The sequence below is a fragment of the Elgaria multicarinata genome, chromosome 4 (genome assembly GCF_023053635.1).
Source record: "Elgaria multicarinata webbii isolate HBS135686 ecotype San Diego chromosome 4, rElgMul1.1.pri, whole genome shotgun sequence".
Lineage (NCBI taxonomy): Eukaryota > Metazoa > Chordata > Lepidosauria > Squamata > Anguidae > Elgaria > Elgaria multicarinata.
In genome coordinates this window covers 134392432-134411103 of record NC_086174.1, presented here as the reverse complement: position 1 = coordinate 134411103, position 18672 = coordinate 134392432, and the positions used below count along the sequence as shown (strand labels likewise).

Sequence of the window (18672 nt, the reverse complement as noted above, 5' to 3'; positions counted from 1 at the left end):
TGGGGAGCTCTAGAACCAGAGCAGGGCCCATCATCCCAACGCAACAGCGTCATTTCTTTCCTGCCCATCAAGACCCTCCTGAAACCTGGGTGAACTTTGCAAACAGCCTTGGTGCAGTGTGAAAAATTATGGCCCATGCCGATCACGCCCAAGCAGCTGCGTGTTCTTAAACGCCTCCTTGAATCTCATTCTCTTGCGGAATGCCACTCGAAAGGCACGATGCAGCAGGTTATTAGATTGTAAGCCTATGCGGCAGGGTCTTGCTATTTACTGTTTTACTCTGTACAGCACCATGTACATTGATGGTGCTATATAAATAAATAATAATAATAATAATAAGGTGATTTCATGACAGTGTTCAGGCGTCAAAATCCAATTCTAGGGCCTGGACATTAGTGACCAAAGCTGCTCCATTAACCAGCCTGAGCACATAGCAAATGACAACTGGATGTTAGCATTCATCAAATATCTGGTTCAGCCCAATTTATCCTGGCTTGCTGTGCTTGTCTTTGAACTGGACTGCGTTTTTTACATCTCTGCCAGGAGTAGAGGGCCACTCCCCCCCTTCCCCTGCCCAAACCAGCTGTGAACCACATGCCCACTGCCGCCATGCTGCTGAAAAAGGGGGAGAACTTTTTTAAAAAGTTTAGGTTTGCCTCCATAGTTACAGGGGATTTAGAATGGCAAGCTAAATTTGTTCGTTGTTAGCCTCTGTAGTGATTTGTCACCAAATTTTGGCAGAAAGCTGTGACTTTTAATAACACTTTCGTAGTAAAAGAATAAAATAGGGCCACTTGTTGTCTACCCCTGATCTCTGCCTTCTCGTTAGCTCTACCCTTGCACTCCTCCTCTTCCTCCTCCTCTTCCTCTTGTCCTTCCACCTATTGTAAGGGAGAAAGGGAGGAGCATGCACGTTTTCCTACCCTTTCCTTGCATGTGCCAATACTCCATTCCTACTTTTGCAGTCAGGAACTCCCAACCCTCTAAAGGTCCTTTAAAAGTCCTCTAAAAGTCCTTTAAAAGTCCTTTCAAAGTTTGCTAAAGGTCCTCTAAAAGTCCCTTAAAAGTCCCTTAAAAGTCCTTTAAAAGTCCTCTAAAGGTCCTTTAAAAGTCCTCTAGAAGTCCTCTAAAAGTTCGCTTAAGGTCCTCTAAAAGTCCCTTAAAAGTCTTTTAAAAGTCCTCTAAAGGTCCTTTAAAAGTCCTCTAAAAGTCCTCTAAAGGTGCTTTAAAAGTCCTCTAAAAGTCCCTTAAAAGTCCTCTAAAACTTTGCTAAAGGTCCTCTAAAAGTCCTCTAAAGCCCCTTCACAAGAGTCAGTCATGCTTCTAGTCCCTGCTGTTTGCCAAAGCCACCATTTTCAGATGACAACTTACACCACGATGCACCAGCCTGGTTGCCCTCCTTCCCAAGCACAGCAGTATTCTCTTATCAGGCAGACATATAGCAACAATACAATTATATTGTGAAAGTAGCTTTTAACTGAACAAGTTGATTTTGCAGAGATGTTCCCAGGGGGCTCATCTCCTGTATAATTTAAATGTGTTCTATAAGAGTCTTCTCAGATAGTTGCAAGGTAGTTGTAAGTTTCAAAAGTATTTCCCCCCTTTTCTTTTGTACTTTCTTCTGTTCTTGTCTAGACAGCTGAACAGCGTATGTGCGGCCCTCTCCATAGCGGTTCTGTGTGTTTTGAGGGGAAGGCTGGAGAGGTGTATTTTGTCTGTGTCCCTTTCTTCCTCTCACTTTCTTTCTTCTATTATTATTATTATTATTATTATTATTATTATTATTATTATTATTATTATTATTATTGAACTTGTTGTGCGTCTGTATATGGATGCTGAAGATTACAAATAGAAGGACATCTGAGGCGTTGTAATGAGAACGTCAGTATCCACATTTGTTTCAATATAGCAAATATTTTCCAGAGGACAAGTTATTTCTCACTTGCTACGTGATTAGTACATAGGAGCATAAGAAAAGCCACCCTGGAGCGGTCTGAAGTCTAGCATTGCAATGGTTAATTCTATTCAGACAGTTTCCCATATGAATTGTCTGACTCCCACACTCAGCTAGTCTTGTTTTGTCATTGAGGGTCTGCCCAACTTGCATGCCCATAGCAGTAATTTCAAAACCATAGTAGTGGGGTGGGGAAAACCCTCTGTTGACTGTGTGTGGTACGACAACCCCTTTTTATCCTTAATTTTGTCGAATATCAAATTGTAGGATCGCCTCCCAGGTGAGAAATAGTCAGTTTCTCAAGACAGCATTCTGCCATGTAAGAGGGCAAGATGCTGTCCAAATTGTGATGGTGTACTATCATGCATTCATATAGCACTTCTTTACAAAGTGCTTCCCTGCTTTTCTAATGTACACCCTTGCAACGGCGCTCAGAGTTAGGTGGCTACTATTCCCATTTTACGGGCTAGAAAACCAAGGCTGAAAGTTCCTTCTTCAAGGCAATATTGTTGTGCCAGTGTGGTCCATGCTGTCTCTCAAAAGAATTATGGGCTGGCTGCTTCCAGATGGAGGGCTCCTAGCGCTAGCAATCAGAAGGAACTGTGCAGCCATTCCATCTTTTCTTCCTTAATGGATTTTACCACAGTAAGGAAAAAGGTGAAGAAGTGGTGAGGGCTACGAGGGAAAGGTGGCAATGTCATGAAAGAGTCAGGGCAAAAATCATACCTGGAAGCATGCCTGGTCTACACACACAGGGTACATGAGGTGGAAAAAACTGTCCTAGACTGTACTACTTTGAATTGCAAAGTAGTACTGGAGGGGAAGTTGTCTATAGGAACGCTCCTTGCCCCACCCACCCAAAAGAGATGTTGGCTCAGTTCAGGCAACATGTTTCTCTATGTAGTGGGAAAACTCCACTCAACGGTTGGGCTTGTATGGGGTACTCACCACACAACATGTTCTAACTCCACCATTGTGTGACTGTGGGCTACCGTGGAGTTGAGTAAAAGGCAACGTGACATTTGATTGACAGTTTCTCCACCCTCTCTCTTCCCCCAGTCCGCCTGATGGTATCCCACCAGCCATTGCTGCAGAAAAACAATCCCGGCGGCTTTCCTAGAGTGGCACTCGCTCCTTTCGCTGCTTTTGCCAGAGAACTCTGTAGCCAGTGGGAAAAGTCCTCTCAAAGCAACGGGAAACTCCACAGAGTCCTCCACACAACCCAACGGTTGTGCAGGAACTCTACTCTGCACAGCATGGATATTCAACAGAGAGTATTTTCTAAAAAAAACCCAACCCCTCGACTTTGGGGTGGAGTTTTCCCTCCAGACAATACATTTCTCAATGGTGGTGTAAAAACTCCACTGTGGAGTTCTAAAACCACCGTTGAAAAATGTATTGTCTGAACTGAGCCGTTCTTTCAGATTGAAAACTAATACCGTATTTCTTTGATTCTAAGACACACTTTTTCCCCATATAAACATCTCTAAAAATGGGGTGCGTCTTAGAAACGCGGGTCATTTATTATTTCTTAGAATCAAAGCTTATTTTTCTGTTGGTAGTACTGAAATTAGTGTGCGTCTTACAATCGATGGCGTCTTAGAATCAAAGAAATATGGTGTGTCTGGGGAAAGTTGAGTCTAATAGAAACCTTTCCTTGAGATTAGGGTGACCATATGAAAAGGAGGACAGGGCTCCTGTATCTTTAACAGTTACAAAGAAAAGGGAATTTCAGCAGGAGTAGTTTGTATATATAGAGAACCTGGTGAAATTCCCTCATCATCACAACAGTTAAAGTGCAGGAGCTATACTAGAGTGACCAGATTTAAAAGAGGGCAGGACACCTGCGGCTTTAACTGTTGTGATGAAGAGGGAATTTCACCAGGTTCTCCATATGTACAAATGACACCTGCTGAAATTCCCTTTTCTATGCAACTGTTAAAGATACAGGAGCCCTGTCCTCCTTTTCATATGGTCACCCTACTTGAGATCTAATTTTCTATGTGCAAGGCTTTTTTTATATGGGAGAGGGGATATGCATTCAGGCAGCCTGTAGTGGCAAAGCTCAGGAACAGTTTTAGCACATCATCTGTTTCCATAGACCAGGTCAGTATTGCTGCTCAGTAGCAGCTTAAGGCCTGCAACTGTCTCTATCGCCACTCCGCTTCTTTTCATAATATATTTAGCAGCAATCGTGCATTTTATAAACACAGTCCTTCGCAGCTGTGTGGGAAACCAGATGACTTGAAAGTTAGATGTTACTTTCCCTAACAGCTTGGGAAAGTGTTGTGTTGAGTGAGATAATGATATATAGAAAATCGCTGAGGCCTTTCTCCCCCACAACGCAAGCGGCAGAGGGAGCGGTTAACCTGTCCATGATGGAATGCTCCCCTGTGAACAAACCGGCGCATTGAGGAGAAAGCTAGGCTTAAATCCTTCTGTGACATCTAGGTTTTTTATGTGGAGTGCTGTTTGTTTGGGGTTTTGTTGTTGAGGGGGCAGGAGGAATGGAGGATCATTCAGCCATGTGAGTCCCCATTAGCATTCTGAAGTGGCACAGTCCAGGTACAGGTTTACCTGCTCATCTGCATTTGTTCATGGCTGACCCTACCATTTAGGCAGAGTGAGGCAGCTGCCTCAGCCAGGGTGTCATGAAGGAGCATCAAATGGTTAGTTGCTTAATTTGTTGTAGTTTTTTCTTTTTTTTTACTGTCAGGGATGGGGAGAGGCGCTTCCAGGGTTGTCTGCCTCGTGTACCAAAATAATTTGGCTGGCTTTGGGTTCTGTGCAACTTGGCTTGGGTGCATGAGTTGGGCAGGCACCCTATGCTTCTCTGCCTTAGGCAGCAAAATGACTTGGGCTGGCCCTGAGATTGTGAGAAATAGGCCGGGGGTCTTTTTAAAAACCATAAAGTGTCACACTACAGCTCAGTACAATCCAAGCTTTCTTCCTTCTCCAGCTTTGGAAATGAGCTAAGGGGTGGGGGCCCAGTTTTCAGCATCTTTTGTCTTAAGGGCTTTATAATAATAGGATGACTCAACCCCTCAATTAGAATTCAAAATGAGCATTACCTCATCGATCAGCTCGCCGGCCTCCACCAGAGGAACAGGAAATGTTGAATCATTTGATTCACAGAGCGGTTTCGTTGACAATAGGAAGCGTTAACGGGGTGGATTTCAGATGCCTGTTTTTCTGAGCCTTTAATGAGTTTAATTGAATAACTGGCTTGGTTTTTAAAAAGGGCTTATTCATGGCAGACAGTGTATGTAGGTTAGCAGAATCCTGGTCATGAATGTTTGCACTCACCCTTACTGATGGCATTAGGAAAAAATAAACCAAGTATGTTTGAGCATTTATGATCTGGCTCCCTGTGCCTAGAAGTCCTAGTTTCCACATGTTCTTCAGTGTCTTGCAAATAAGCCCATAAAACTACAAGACCATCTTACGTGCATTGATGAGGCGAATTGTCTTCTCGTTTATAAAAACTTCCCCCCCCTAGTTGCCACAAACAAGTGGTTATCTGCAAGCCTACTCTGGGTCATGAATAATACTATAACCTGGGAAGGATTTATATACATCCCAGATTCGAGTCTGACGCAGGCATCCTGGAAGGCTGTGATGTTTAAATGGTTTAAGGCAGGATGTACCTGTAACATTTCCCTATCATCATCATCACCACCACCACATTTCTAGTAGAAAATTGTTTATGTGTGGATAGTTTAAAACAATTTAAAAGAAAGCGAAGTGTATTTTTTGGAATTTCCAAGCTGTAGTTGAGCGTGAACTCTAGTTCCTCTCATGCTGGTACTAACATACAAAGCCCTAAACAGCTTGGGGCCAGGTTATTTGAAGGACTGGTTTTAATGTCTGTGAACTGCCCAGAGAGCTTCGGCTATTGGGCGGTATAAAAATGTTATAAATAAATAAATAAATAAAATGCTAGCTGGGTGTCAGGATCACACCTGTTCTCCCTAGTGTGGGGAAAGGGGTTTCAGGCCTGAATCGGACTCAGAATCTGAATAAGAAGAATAAGGAACAGGACCAAAAGTATACCAGCTTAAACAAGAAGCAGGGGAGGAGATTCTCCAACACTATTCAGGAGTCAAGGATGAATCTTTCCTGGAGCTTATCAGACAGGATGCTGAAGGCTCAGAGTCCATCTTTCTTCCCGCCCCTGGGAATTCAACCTCTGTCGGGAGGGGGGGGCGGACTTCAAAGTTGACAGATCCCAGAGTCCGCTGCAGGGTCCAGTGGGCAGAGCTGGGAGGAGGTGGGAGGCGGTCCCTTAGGGTAGCCACTCATCGGGGAACTCTCCATTTAGTTGAAAGGCAACTGCCTAGCTTTGTTAGGCTAATTTAGCGTAGAGGAAAGCTCCTAGCATTCACACTCCCATTAGGTGTGTGAAACGATGTTTATTTGTTGAATAAAGCTTTGTGTATTATACGGAGGACCTTTTCATTCTTTAGCATCTGGTAGAAGGGCTTGGAATCTTGATACTGGGGGCTTGTATAGATGATGGGTTTGGCCTGGGGTAGATTTGCAGTAGAAGCAGGTCATCTACACGACACAGCGGCCATTGTGAAGCCATCCAGCGGCAAACCCCAGAAACTCCGCTGAAAAAAATTTGGGCACTTAACCTGACTTTTTTGTCTGCGGAGGCGTGTCACAGCCGATGGCACCCCCTGATTGGTTGCCATCGGCTGGACAGGGAAGGAGGCGGACCTCTAGGAGCTCAGGAGGAATGGAGCCTGTTCCTTCCCCCATTTTTTATCTGTATCTGCGAAGCTGCGCAGATCATCATCCTCATCCTCCTCATCATCAACAACGGGGGGAGGAATTGGCAGCCAAAGGGAGGTCAGAGGGAAGAAGGTGGTTTGGGCACCCTGTGTCCCTCTCCTGGTCCTCCTCTGGCTGCCTCGTTCCTCCCCCATCCCTCCTGGTCCTCAGCGCAGCGGCAGCTGCGACGGAAAGTCTGCACTTGCGTTCCTTCCCATGCAGATGCCTGGAAGGAACGCAAGTGCAGGAGCTGGAGGCCCCACAGCACCAAAGCGACGCCGTCAAGGCAGGGGCTGGGTTGGCCTGGAGTATATCTCAGAACATTTTTCATGTGTGATAAAGATTGTAAGTGGTGGCATTACAAATATTGCTAGAGTGACCTGTGCATGCAAGTGTGTGCATGCTTGCATGGAAGAACGCCTCACTGAGTTCAGTGGGGCTTCCTGTGAAGTAAGTGTGAATAGGATTCTAGTCTCAAGCTCTGTTTGGACCTTTTCCTCCAGGCCTGAAGGGGGAATGGGGTCATTCCTGCTAGTCCTGCTCCCTGGCTTCCTCTAATTTAGCAGAAAATCTGAAAGGAATCTCTATGCATGTTCAGCTGAATGCATGGGTGTATGTGTCTTTGTGCAATTAAGAACCTTGTGCAGTTACGAACATACGTACATAAGAGTCCTTTTCAGACATTCCACTGAATGTGCAGAGTTCAGGAAGCAAAATCCTACGCTCCCTCCACTCATTTACTATCTGTAGCCTTGAAGGGAAAAGAGGCAGGATATAAATGTAATAATAAATAAATAAAACAATAAATAGTAGGTGCTATTTATCGTTATATTTATTTATTATTACATTTATATCCTGCCTCTTTTCTTCTTGCAAGGAACCTAAGGCAGTTTCTCCTCCGCTCCACTGTGTATCTCACAACAACCCTGTGAGGTGAATTAGGCTGCGATTCAGTGAGTAGCCCAAACTCACCTAGTGACTTCTTGACTGAGGGGGGACTAGAACCCAGATTTGCCGAGTCCCAGTCCAAAACTCTAACCGCTACACCACATTGCCCCTCACTTTGCCTTACTTCCAACTAAGTCTGCTTAGGATTGCAACATTGGTAAGCTGTATTTTCCCTTACTCCTATACTTCTGAACGTATAATAAGTGGTGCCTTGACACAACCATGCATTTATCTGAATTTTTAATAGGGTATTACATTTTCCTTCCTTTTCTTCTCTTCCCTTCTCTTCCACTGCCTGGCCAAAATGATAACCAAGTTTGTCTGATCCCATCCAAGTACAGAAAAGATTTAAGAGAAAAAGATGAGTTTGTCCTTTCCTTTTAAAACTACAAATATTTTGCAAACATTGGCCGGGGTTCAAAGAACTGTAGAACTAGTCCCGTAATTCTGAGGATAGAGCAGTGTTAGATTTGTTTGTCTTAGGACAGCTTGTTTCTCCTGCCACCCCCACCAAACTCCAACGCATGGTAAGCTGTACATGGAACTGAGCAGTGTGTCAAAAGCAATCTGTGATTTGCTACGGGGTTCTGCTGTTCAAAACAGAAAAGGTAAAACCAAAAGCTACCAGATCAGAGCAAACTTCTACCAGGCTAGCCTTTACATCCGCTTGGCATCTCAGTCAGCTATTATTTCTGATAGGTCTGTTCCTCAAATAAAGACGTTTTAATGAATCATCTGAGTTTTAGTCATTGGATTGATTAAATGTTCATATACAAGAAGCCAAGATTTGTACAAATTGTACGTAATAAATAAAACAACAACATCACAATAAATAGTAAAATAACGTTTACTATTTAAGGACCAAGAGTTCCCTCAGTGAGGATGTATAAGGGGATTTTCCAGATCCGTTTCCTGGAACGATATGGCTCTTTGCCCATTATCAAGTGCTATCCATGTTCTGGGACACTCACCATCAAAATAGTTCAGGGCAAGAATGATTAATCCTGCTTTTTGTGAAGTCGGAATGTTTTGTTGTTTTGTGAGAGCAAATATGTGATTTGGCATTTGGGATTCTGACCCCATTTTTACCTTGTTGCTTGGTCAAATTACCTCGCTGTGGGCCTCATTAGTTTGCCTTCTGAAATGGGTCCTAGAGTCGAAAACTGTGGGTTCAAAAGAATTGTTTGTGCTTTGATGCCCAGTCTGCCCTCTAGGAAATAGGTGTTTGTGAACAGCTTTGCCCATGGTGGTAGCCATTTTGTGAATGGACAACCCACCCACCCCCGCAACCATTTTGTGAGAATGCCCACAATACACTCTCAAAATTCTCAATGAACCCACTGACCCAAAACATTGGAGACCCCTTCGCTAGTGACTTGTCTACCATAATGACACTCTAACTTTACTTGGCCATTACTCCAAACTAAGTGCAAAGAGGATACGGGGCTATGCAGGCTGGCATTCTGGAGGGAGATTCCAAGCATTCAGTTAAATGTGCTTAGACATTTCCTCACAATTGGGAATCCCGATAACACAGAGTGGGTTGTAATCATGCTCAGCTGGATGTGGTTGGAGTCTCCAGTCAGGAGTGGAGTTGACAGGGATGTTGGGAGTGGAGCTTGCACATGAGCCCGTGTGTTGAGCCAGTGTGTTGAAGTGGCTAAAGTGTTGGACCTGGGAGTCGGGAGATCTGGGTTCTAGTCCCCACTCAGCCATGGAAACCCACTGGGTGACTTTGGGCCAGTCACAGTCTCTCAGCCCAACCTACCGCACAGGGTTGTTGTTGTGAGGATAAAATGGAGAGGAGGAGGATTACGTATGCCATCTTGGGTTCCTTGGAGGAAAAAATGGTGGGATATCAATGAAAATAATAATAAAATAAATGCAACCCCACCCTCTCTTCCCACATGATTTGGAGCATTGCTTACACAGGGCTAGTATCTTGTAAGCCTATGCGGCAGGGTCTTGCTATTTATTGTTTTACTCTGTACAGCACCATGTACATTGATGGTGCTATATAAAAAATAAATAATAATAATAATAATAATAAAGAAACTATATTATAAAACAAAACAAAACAACACACACAAAGGCATAGAAAGCAGTCTTATACTGAGTCAGACATTAATCCATCTAGCTTAGAATTGTCAGCACTGACTGGCAGCAGCTCTCCAGGATTTCTGGCAGGGTTTTTTCCAGCTCTACCTGGAGATGCTTGGGGTCGAACCTGGGACCTTCCTCAGTCAAAGCAGGGGCTCTACTGCTAAGTTACAGCCCCTTCCACCATAAAGGCCATCCTGTTCCTATGCGACTTTTGTTTGGAGGTCATCTTCAGTGTAAACCTGCATAGGATTGGACTGAAAGACCTTTGACGGTTTTACTGTTGGTGGGACTTATTTGTTTTACAAGATTTATAAACCACCCTATAGCTAAAAATGATTCACGGGCGGTGAACAGTAAATAAATATTTTTTTTAAAAAAAGAAACAAAATACAACAGTATAAAAATATTTAAAATCAAGTTATGCCGATCAAACTGTGCCTGGTCTTTCTGGAAAAGCTTGTTTAAATAAAAATGTTTTCAGCAGACGCCAAAAGCAAAGCTGCATTGGCGCCTGCCTGACATCAACTGAAGAGTGAGCCAATGCACTAAAAGCTTTACTTTGAGTGGACTCCAAATGGGCATTACAATTTGATTAGATGATTCGCCCCAAACCCAACTGAGGTAGGCAACCTTTTTGGACCTGTGACACATTTGGCAATTTGAGGAACTTGTGGGCACTGTCACAAAATGGTTGCTGTGGGAGGCAAGGCTAGTTACAAAGGATTACACACTCCTTCCAAGCCAGCATTGCACAACATCGCCACCCCTTTCTTACTTCACCAATTGCATCTCTCTTCCTCCTCCTTGTATGTGGCTATGCCCAAAAGAGCGAGAGCAGAAACGGCCTCTTTCATGCTCTTTGAAGCCCCGGCATTGGCAGGACTAAAAGGAGTATAAAAAGGTCACACTCCACTTCCTTCCTGCAACATTTTAGAGAACTTAGGGGCAATGTCCCCTTTCCTAGTGGAGTGGGGAGATGTGTGTGGGCAACGGCAAACACAAAGGAGCAAAAGAGAGTTTTGTTCCATTTCCTCCAGGTGTCCTGTTCATCAGAAAAGAGATCTCCCATAGGCCCCTGTGATTTCCCATTTCCTGATGGAAATGCTTAGGTGAAAAACCACTGCCAAATGGTGCAAACATGGATTCCCTTGATTTAAACCCCCCCCCCCCCAAACATTCAGAAGAGGCTTGGAGCATACCAAGGCATTTGACTTGTGGATATGACTTGTGCAAAGGTTTTCTTGTCAGAAGACATTTGAGTTGTTTTGTGAGCTGATCATAATCTGTATTTAGCTCCTATACACAGAATAATGGAAGGAAGAAACTCTGAGAAGGTGGGATATCAGTATTCATCTTTTTTGTAGTTGAATATTTGAAATACAAGGTAACACAGGTTAGAGGAAGAAGCCCTACATTTTTTTTAATATCACCAAAGCAGAGGAAGATTACACAGCTTACTGAAATACCTGCCTCAGGACTTGTTCCTAATACCCTCTAGTCCTTGGGCTAAAACGATGGATTTAATTCCACAGAACTCTGAGATCTTGAATAAATAGGTTCTGTGAGCCCAGCAGTGTTTTGCTCCCAGAAAGTAACAGCACTGAACTAGTCGTGACGGAAATTACACTGTGGATATGGTAGCCCAAGCCACATTTTGCCCACCAGCAACAAACCTCTTGAAGTACGCTTGGCAGACTCAACTTCTTTAAAAGTAAGGGATGCTTTGGAGAAGTTACGAATGGTGCTAATAATAACTCAGAAGTCTGAGTGAATTGTGAGGCCTGGAACGCTTCTGTCTGTTCCCACGGAACGTTATGCTTTCTCAGCTCTTTCTGATGATGTCATGCTGGGCACAGTGACATTTCTGATCAATCATCTGGCAGCACTTTCCCTCTCTCAGCCTAATGTCCATTACGGGATTTTGCCAAAGCAGCCTTCCGTATTTGGAGCAGGACAGGACCGTCTTCCAGCCGCTGCCGACTTCAAAGTTTAATACGATACGCTCTCACGTTTGTACATTTGATGCCACAGACGGATATTCTTCTTGTAATGGGTTGTGATGGCAGGAACTTGCTAAGTACAGATTTATGGGAATGGAGTTTTCTCCTTTTGAGGTGAGCCAAGGAAATCTATTTTGCTGGTAATGTCAGTCACAGAGCAATTCATGTGTGATGCCCGTGAAAGGAAATGAGCTGAAAGAAAGATGGTTATAAATACCAGACACGCACACAGACACACACTTACCCCAGTAATTGTTTAAAATGTTGTTAGGATGCAATCCTATGCATGTTTAGACAGAAAAAAAGTCCCCAAACTCCAGCATTCCCTTGCCAGCCATCCTCTGTGACCAACATTACTGGCAATGTGGATTTCCTAAGATCATCTCAAAAGACGGAGACTCCATTCCCATAAATCTGTATTTAGCATGCTGGCTGAGGGAATTCTAGAAGTTGTAGGACTTTTTTCCTGTCCAAACATGCATCGGTTTGCACCCATAATAATTTTTTGGGTACCCTGAGTTCTTTGGAATTCAAGCAGATCTAACCTGGTAGGTTATTTGACTATACAAATGGATTGTGCCAGCAGCACCTGCTGCTGCCTGCCATTTCCCTGGAAGAAAGAAAACGTAGCACTGTCACTACTTCCAGTATCAGAGGCAGTAAGCCTCTATGCACCAGTTGCTGGGGGACATGGGTGGGAGGGTGCTGTTGCACCCATGTCCTGCTTGTCAGTCCCTGGTTGACAGCTGGTAGGGCACTATGTGAACAGAGTGCTGGACCCTTGGTCTGATCCCACATGGATCTTTGTATGTTCTTATGTTCACTATCAATTGCAAAAACGTCTCCTCCCTGTAAAGCAGGAGATCCTAGTGTGGCTATTGCAACACTTCAAGTTCTCTGACCTGGTGGATTATTTGACTATGATGGATTGTGTCAGCAACACCTGCTGCTGCCCGCCATTTCCCGGCCCGGCGTTCAGTGTTCAAGGCTGGAACACATGGTTGTTGCAATCTAATATGACCTATTGCAGAGTCCCTGGTATGGATCACTGAAGCCAGAGACACCTTGAGGTAGATTAGGATGGGGAACATGTAGCTCTCTGAATGTTGTTGGACTGCAATTCCCATCAGCATTAGGCAGCAGTGGGGGAATCTCACCCACGCCACAACCCTAATCTCCCGCCCCGCCCCTGAAAGTTCCCAATTTACAAGTACATGGGATTTTCTTAATAGTTCTAGTAATTATCTACTCAATTTCTCTTTTGTCACTTAAACATGTAGATCTAAAAAGACCAAGAAGCCCACACCCTCGCCTGTCAAAGAAGACAAACCCAAGCCAAGCCTTTTTGATGAAGACGCGGATTCAGATGAAGGCCTGCATGGTTCGGCTAAAGGTTCTTCATTCAGTGGTGGTAAGAGGATATCAGCAGCCAAAGAAAGTGATGTATTTACTCACTGTTTCTTGATATGCGCTCTGCAAATATGTGTAGAATTTTCACCAAACATGGAAAACCCTAGCTGTAAAACTCATAATCATTCTCTGCCAGGTTCTGGGTATAGTTTATTCCAACATAACAGCTCTTTAACTTGCTTGCTTAGGTATATGTAATGGTATCTACCTATTAGATTCTAGTAGGTGCAATACTACAATAAAAGGAAGAAAGGTTCTATGGTTAAGACACCACAAGGTCCTGCAAGGTGATCTGGCCCATTGTGGCTACTCAGACCACATATATAAACACAGGGGTGTCAACTAGGATCAGCAAACTGAGCTTGCTGATCTCAGAGGGGATGGGGCTCAAGCCCCCTCTGGGATCAGCAAGCTCACAGCCTGGTTGGTCGTAGAGCATATCCTGAATGTATTTCTTCTCCTTAGTGCTTTGTTAAGTGATCTACCCTTCAGTGCTCCCTCTGGTTAGCTATAATAAATTTGTTTTAATTCCTAAAAGGAGTTTGTTGGTTTTTGTCTTGGGCTTCAGCCTGGATGGTATATTCTATAGGACTATGGATGGAGGGGTAGTGTATAAACTACCATAATAATATAATTAAAATGTTATATTTTCGTTCAGTACTGGCTATTTTAATATGTGTCTTTAAACACTCTAGGATCCATTGAGGATCGTTTCCAGAAATAGAAATATTGAAATAAATGTAAACAAATAAACCTAGCACCCTTTCCCAGGTTTAGTCTCATGCCCCCCACCCAAATTGAGAAGTCTACACCCCTGTATAAACATACACAAATATATGTGTGTAAGTTCATCACACATCATGATCTGCAGATGGGTTGATGGTAGCCTTCTGACGCAGAATTGGCTTTTGTGTTGTCAGACCTTATTCTCCCAAAATTGCTCCCTTGCTGAAATAATTGTTAGGCAATGAAGACCTGCAAAAAGGGGGTCTACAGCTGCAGTGAGGTATACGTAAATGACACATAGCACCATAATTCAGGAAGAGTTTGTGCGCCGTACGGGGCAATATAATATGGATTAATAGCATCTTAGGACACAATCTTATGTATGTTTAGACAGGAAAAAAAGCCCTACAACTCCTAGCTTTCCCCATGTTGGCTGGGGAATGCTGGGAGTTGTAGGACATTTTCTGTCTAAACATGCATAGGATTTCACCCTTAATTGCAGGCATTTCCCCCCTTCCATGGGGGTTTGTTTTTGTTGTTTATTCGTTCAGTCGCTTCCGACTCTTCGTGACTTCATGGACCAGAGCTTTCTGTCGGCCGTCGCCACCCCTAGCTCCCCCAAGGTCGAGTCCGTCAGCTCCAGAATATCATCCATCCATCTTATTATTGTACCACATGGCCACAGTAGCTCCCCCCCCCCCCCCCGGCCAAAACTTATGTTGGTTGTTGTTGTTGCTGCTGCATGCAGCTCAAATCTGAGTAAAGCTCTCTGTCTGCTGAAACAATAGATCTGAAATTATTTGAAGATCCAGACCTTGGTGGAATGGTGGCTCTAGGTGACTCACTGCTGTTGCCAACCGCCTGTGCCAGCAGAGAACATGCATTAAACGCTAGCCTTGAAGAGGACACTGAGGAACTATTAAGGTATGACTCTCCAGGAGCAATGTACCAGAACTTTGTATATGTTCGCAAATCATGTGGACATGTCCTGTTCACAGGCCTGAATACGAACCAGAGCGACTTTTTCAAGGAAATGTCACAATTTCCCAAAGTTGTGTTCCCATTCAACGAATGCACATTTCCCCCCAAATGCACATGTTCACACTTTATGGGGGAATTAGGTGACTGGACTCTCTGTGACATCCTATGGCAACCTGATTCCTTCCAGATGTTTTGGACTACAACTCCCATCAATCCCAGCCAGCACAGCCAATTATTAGGAATTGTGGGAGTTTTTGTCCGAAACGGGCACTGGGTTGTCTCTCCCTGTCCTACAGGGTCACATTTCACTCACTGCAGCATTCTTCTGCCATTTGATACTCTCCAGATATGGTGGACTGGAGGTTGGGGAAAACTGAACTATAGGAATGCACGTGCATGTAAGATATTCAGGCCAAGAGTCGTGTTTTAGTAACTTTCCAAAGTTTTAATAACCCATTCCTAATGGAAGGAGAAAATCTCCACTGTGTGAGGTCCCTTGGAAAATGTGATTTTGTGGCTTCTATTGTTTATACAAAACGTATTAGTATTAACTTGTCAAATCAGCGACACCTACCTTAATTTACTCAGGCATAGATTTTAATTACATACTGTCTCTTGTGCTTTGGCACCACATCTGATCTTCTAAGATGTGACATCTGCAGGGCATAACTTGATTTTACCAGGGCAATATTGCTGGGAAGGTAGTGGAACACACACAGGCACAGTTCGGTGTTTTTATCCCCCCCTCTGCTTTATCCCAGTAATAAGAGATGGGTATTTTGTTCATGTGAGCAAAACACAATTTTTTTTGAAGCCTTTGAATTAACCATGGACTGCTGGAAACAGCTTACTTATCTGTCATATAAATACACTTCAAATTATACAATTCTTCCTGCTCAGTCAAGTAAAAGAGGCCTCAAAGGTTTACCCCTCATGTTTTCATGGAGCTTGGGATGTGATGAATAGCAAATCACTTGCCAGCACAGGAAAGAGACTGATAACTCATTCTAGCTATTAGTGCTGAATTGCAATAGGAATCTTATCACCATCTGGCAAAGATGAAGTAGGAGAGAACAAATTCCTGATCAGAGACTTTTCCTTTGGTTTCCTGGCATTCTCCTCTTGTTTGTGGCGTTTACCTGTTCTCTTACCGGTTCTGGTTTCTACCAGAATGGGATACCTGCGTGATAATTTTGTACAAGGGTGACAGTCCTATATACCAGCCTTCCCCAACCTGGTGCCCTCCAGATGTTTTGGACTACAACCCTCAGCATTCTTGACTCCTGGCCATGCTAGCTAGTCCAAAATAAAGGTTGAACAATATAAGAACTTTTCATGTAATTCTACCTTACTTCAAACACAAACACTCCTTTTATGATAGCAGGGCATATTGAACAATCATGCACGGGCTGGGAGGGCATTCACATGACTTTGTGTGCGGTCCCTATAAAACTGTCTGTATGGAGGCTCTGCATGCCTGATCCAAAATCCAGCAAAAAGCATAAGAACGTATGAAGAGTCTGCTGGATCAGACCAAAGGCCTCTCAAGTCCAGTATTCTGTTCCCACAGCAGCCAACTTGATGCTTATTAGAAACCTACAAGTAGGGTGTGAATGCAATAGCACCCTCCAACTCATATTCCCTAGCAAATGGCATACAGCCTCTGATACTGAAGGTAATGTATAACCATCATAACTAGTAGCCACTGATAGACAAATTCACAGAGAACAAGGCTTTCCCTCTTTTAAAACCAACCAAACTGGTGGCCATCACTATGCCTTCTGGTAGCGAATTCCATCATTTGACTATGCACTGTGTGAAGAAGTACTTTCCTTTATCTGTCTTGAATCTCCGACCAATGAGCTTCCTGGGATGACCCCAGGTTCTAGTACTATGATTCCAATAGCTCCATCACACCTGAACTTTTGCCCTTGTATTATCCCCCTCTGTTTACTTGGCATTTGAAAGCCTTACGTTTCATTCATCTTCACACCTCTCCTCGGAATCACTGTTTCCCCCCACCTTGCAGATCTCATTTGTACCTCCCCTTATAATCTATTGGTTGTTCGCAGGGACACCTCGCCCTCCGTTTCATCAGTAATGCCACCCGCCCTCAGAACATCGGATTGAGTACGATGGGATAAAAATACATGTAGAGGGTCGAGCGCATTGCTGGAAAAACCGTTCCTTCCCCGCACTTGGAAACCTCGCAAAGAGTGGGGGAAGAGGCAAGATCAGGGCAGGACATGGACGGCGTCATCTGAGTCCTTTGTATGCAACACACCGTGACAGCGGGCTATAACACTGGTGTGATGGAGCTCAGATTCTCCACCCCATGCATATTTTTGTACACCTCTGTTATGTCCCCCACTTACTCACCTTAGTTCTAAGCTAAAAATCCCCAACCTTTCCTCACAGGGAAGTTGTTCCAGCAATCAAGTATAGAGAAATCAGGCGAAGTAGACATCAGTGTGAACCAGTACTGGCTGTTAATGCAATGTCTTAGTTTTCATTTGCAGCCTTCCATGTTATGAAAGTATTCATGGTGACCTTCTCATCTGCCAGGTTAAATTTGTACCTCATTAAAATCTTTCTGCTGCTCCAGTACTAATTTACTCCTCTGTAACACTAAGATTTGGGTGCGGTATTAATGTGATTGGCCTTTTATGGCTCATTAATCTAAATTGAGAAATATAGCAAATACTGTGTTTTGATTAGAATAGAAGGAGCTCAGTATAATTATCCCTGAGAATGCTGTGTCAGAAAATGAAGTCTGAAGGGTACATAAATTACAGTGCACTAAAAGGCTGAAATTAAAAGTACGTTATCTATTTTGTAGCCTTGCTCTTGGTAGAAGGAACCAGCAGAAGACGTGGAAGATTGCAGGATGTCAATGACGTTTCAATCTTTGGGGTGTGAACAGATTCCATCTTTTGCTATCACAGCATGATCAGAGTTTTGGTGTCAATTTGACTAGCTGCCTATTAACTGAAGCATTAACTTTCTCATAGGCGGGGAGGAGCTGAAATTTATTTATTTATTTATTAGATTTTTATACCGCCCAATAGCCGAAGCTCTCTGGGCAGTTCACAAATGAATGAATCCTTCATTTCTGAAAGCAAGCCCCAACTGCTATAGTTATTTTCACACCTTGCAGTCCAATGTACAGTTCACAAGGCCAATAATACATGCCTCGTAAGTGCTCCTGATTGGAAGTTCATCTTTAAACCATTCTGATTTTTATTGGGGGACATTTCATACACAGTTTTGTATGGGCACATACTATACATGCTAAAAACAGAACGGGCATTCCAAAACACAGAGTTCTTCCATATACAGTATGAGTTAGCTAACCAGGGAGTCTGTTTTGAGACAGCTGTTGAGAAGCAAAGAACATTTCTGTTGGCAGCATGGAGTTCTGTGTTGCTGACGGCGAGAGACTCAAACAGGCTTGATAGAACACACCAGACCTCCCAGTTCCTGTACCTACTTCTTTCAGAGGAAACTTTTTAGGTACGACACTCAAAACTGGCCAGTCCCTGCCTTACCCAAACCCAAGTGCACAGCCCTTGTTAACAGTGAAATAATAAATGGCTGAATTATTATTATTATTATTTTAAAAAAAGCAGTTATGAAGATAAGAAAAAAAAATCAAAACAGCTGATTTGTAAGATAGAAATCTTAAACTGCAAATTGACCTGTATAAAATCAGCCTGGTAAGAGCAATGGATCATTTCTACTTGAGATCTCAGCTTTCTAGTTACAGGAGAGGAA

The 18672-nt window shown here is 43.5% G+C and overlaps 1 protein-coding gene across 1 annotated transcript in view; it reads left to right on the top strand.

Annotated features, from left to right (window-relative positions):
- Nucleotides 1-18672, top strand: part of HS1BP3 (HCLS1 binding protein 3) — a 47181-nt gene that overhangs the window by 16185 nt on the left and 12324 nt on the right. The window contains exons 5-6 of the mRNA XM_063125216.1: nucleotides 13062-13192; nucleotides 14706-14841. Coding sequence (XP_062981286.1) covers nucleotides 13062-13192; nucleotides 14706-14841 — 267 coding nt within the window. The remainder of the gene's footprint in view (nucleotides 1-13061; nucleotides 13193-14705; nucleotides 14842-18672) is intronic.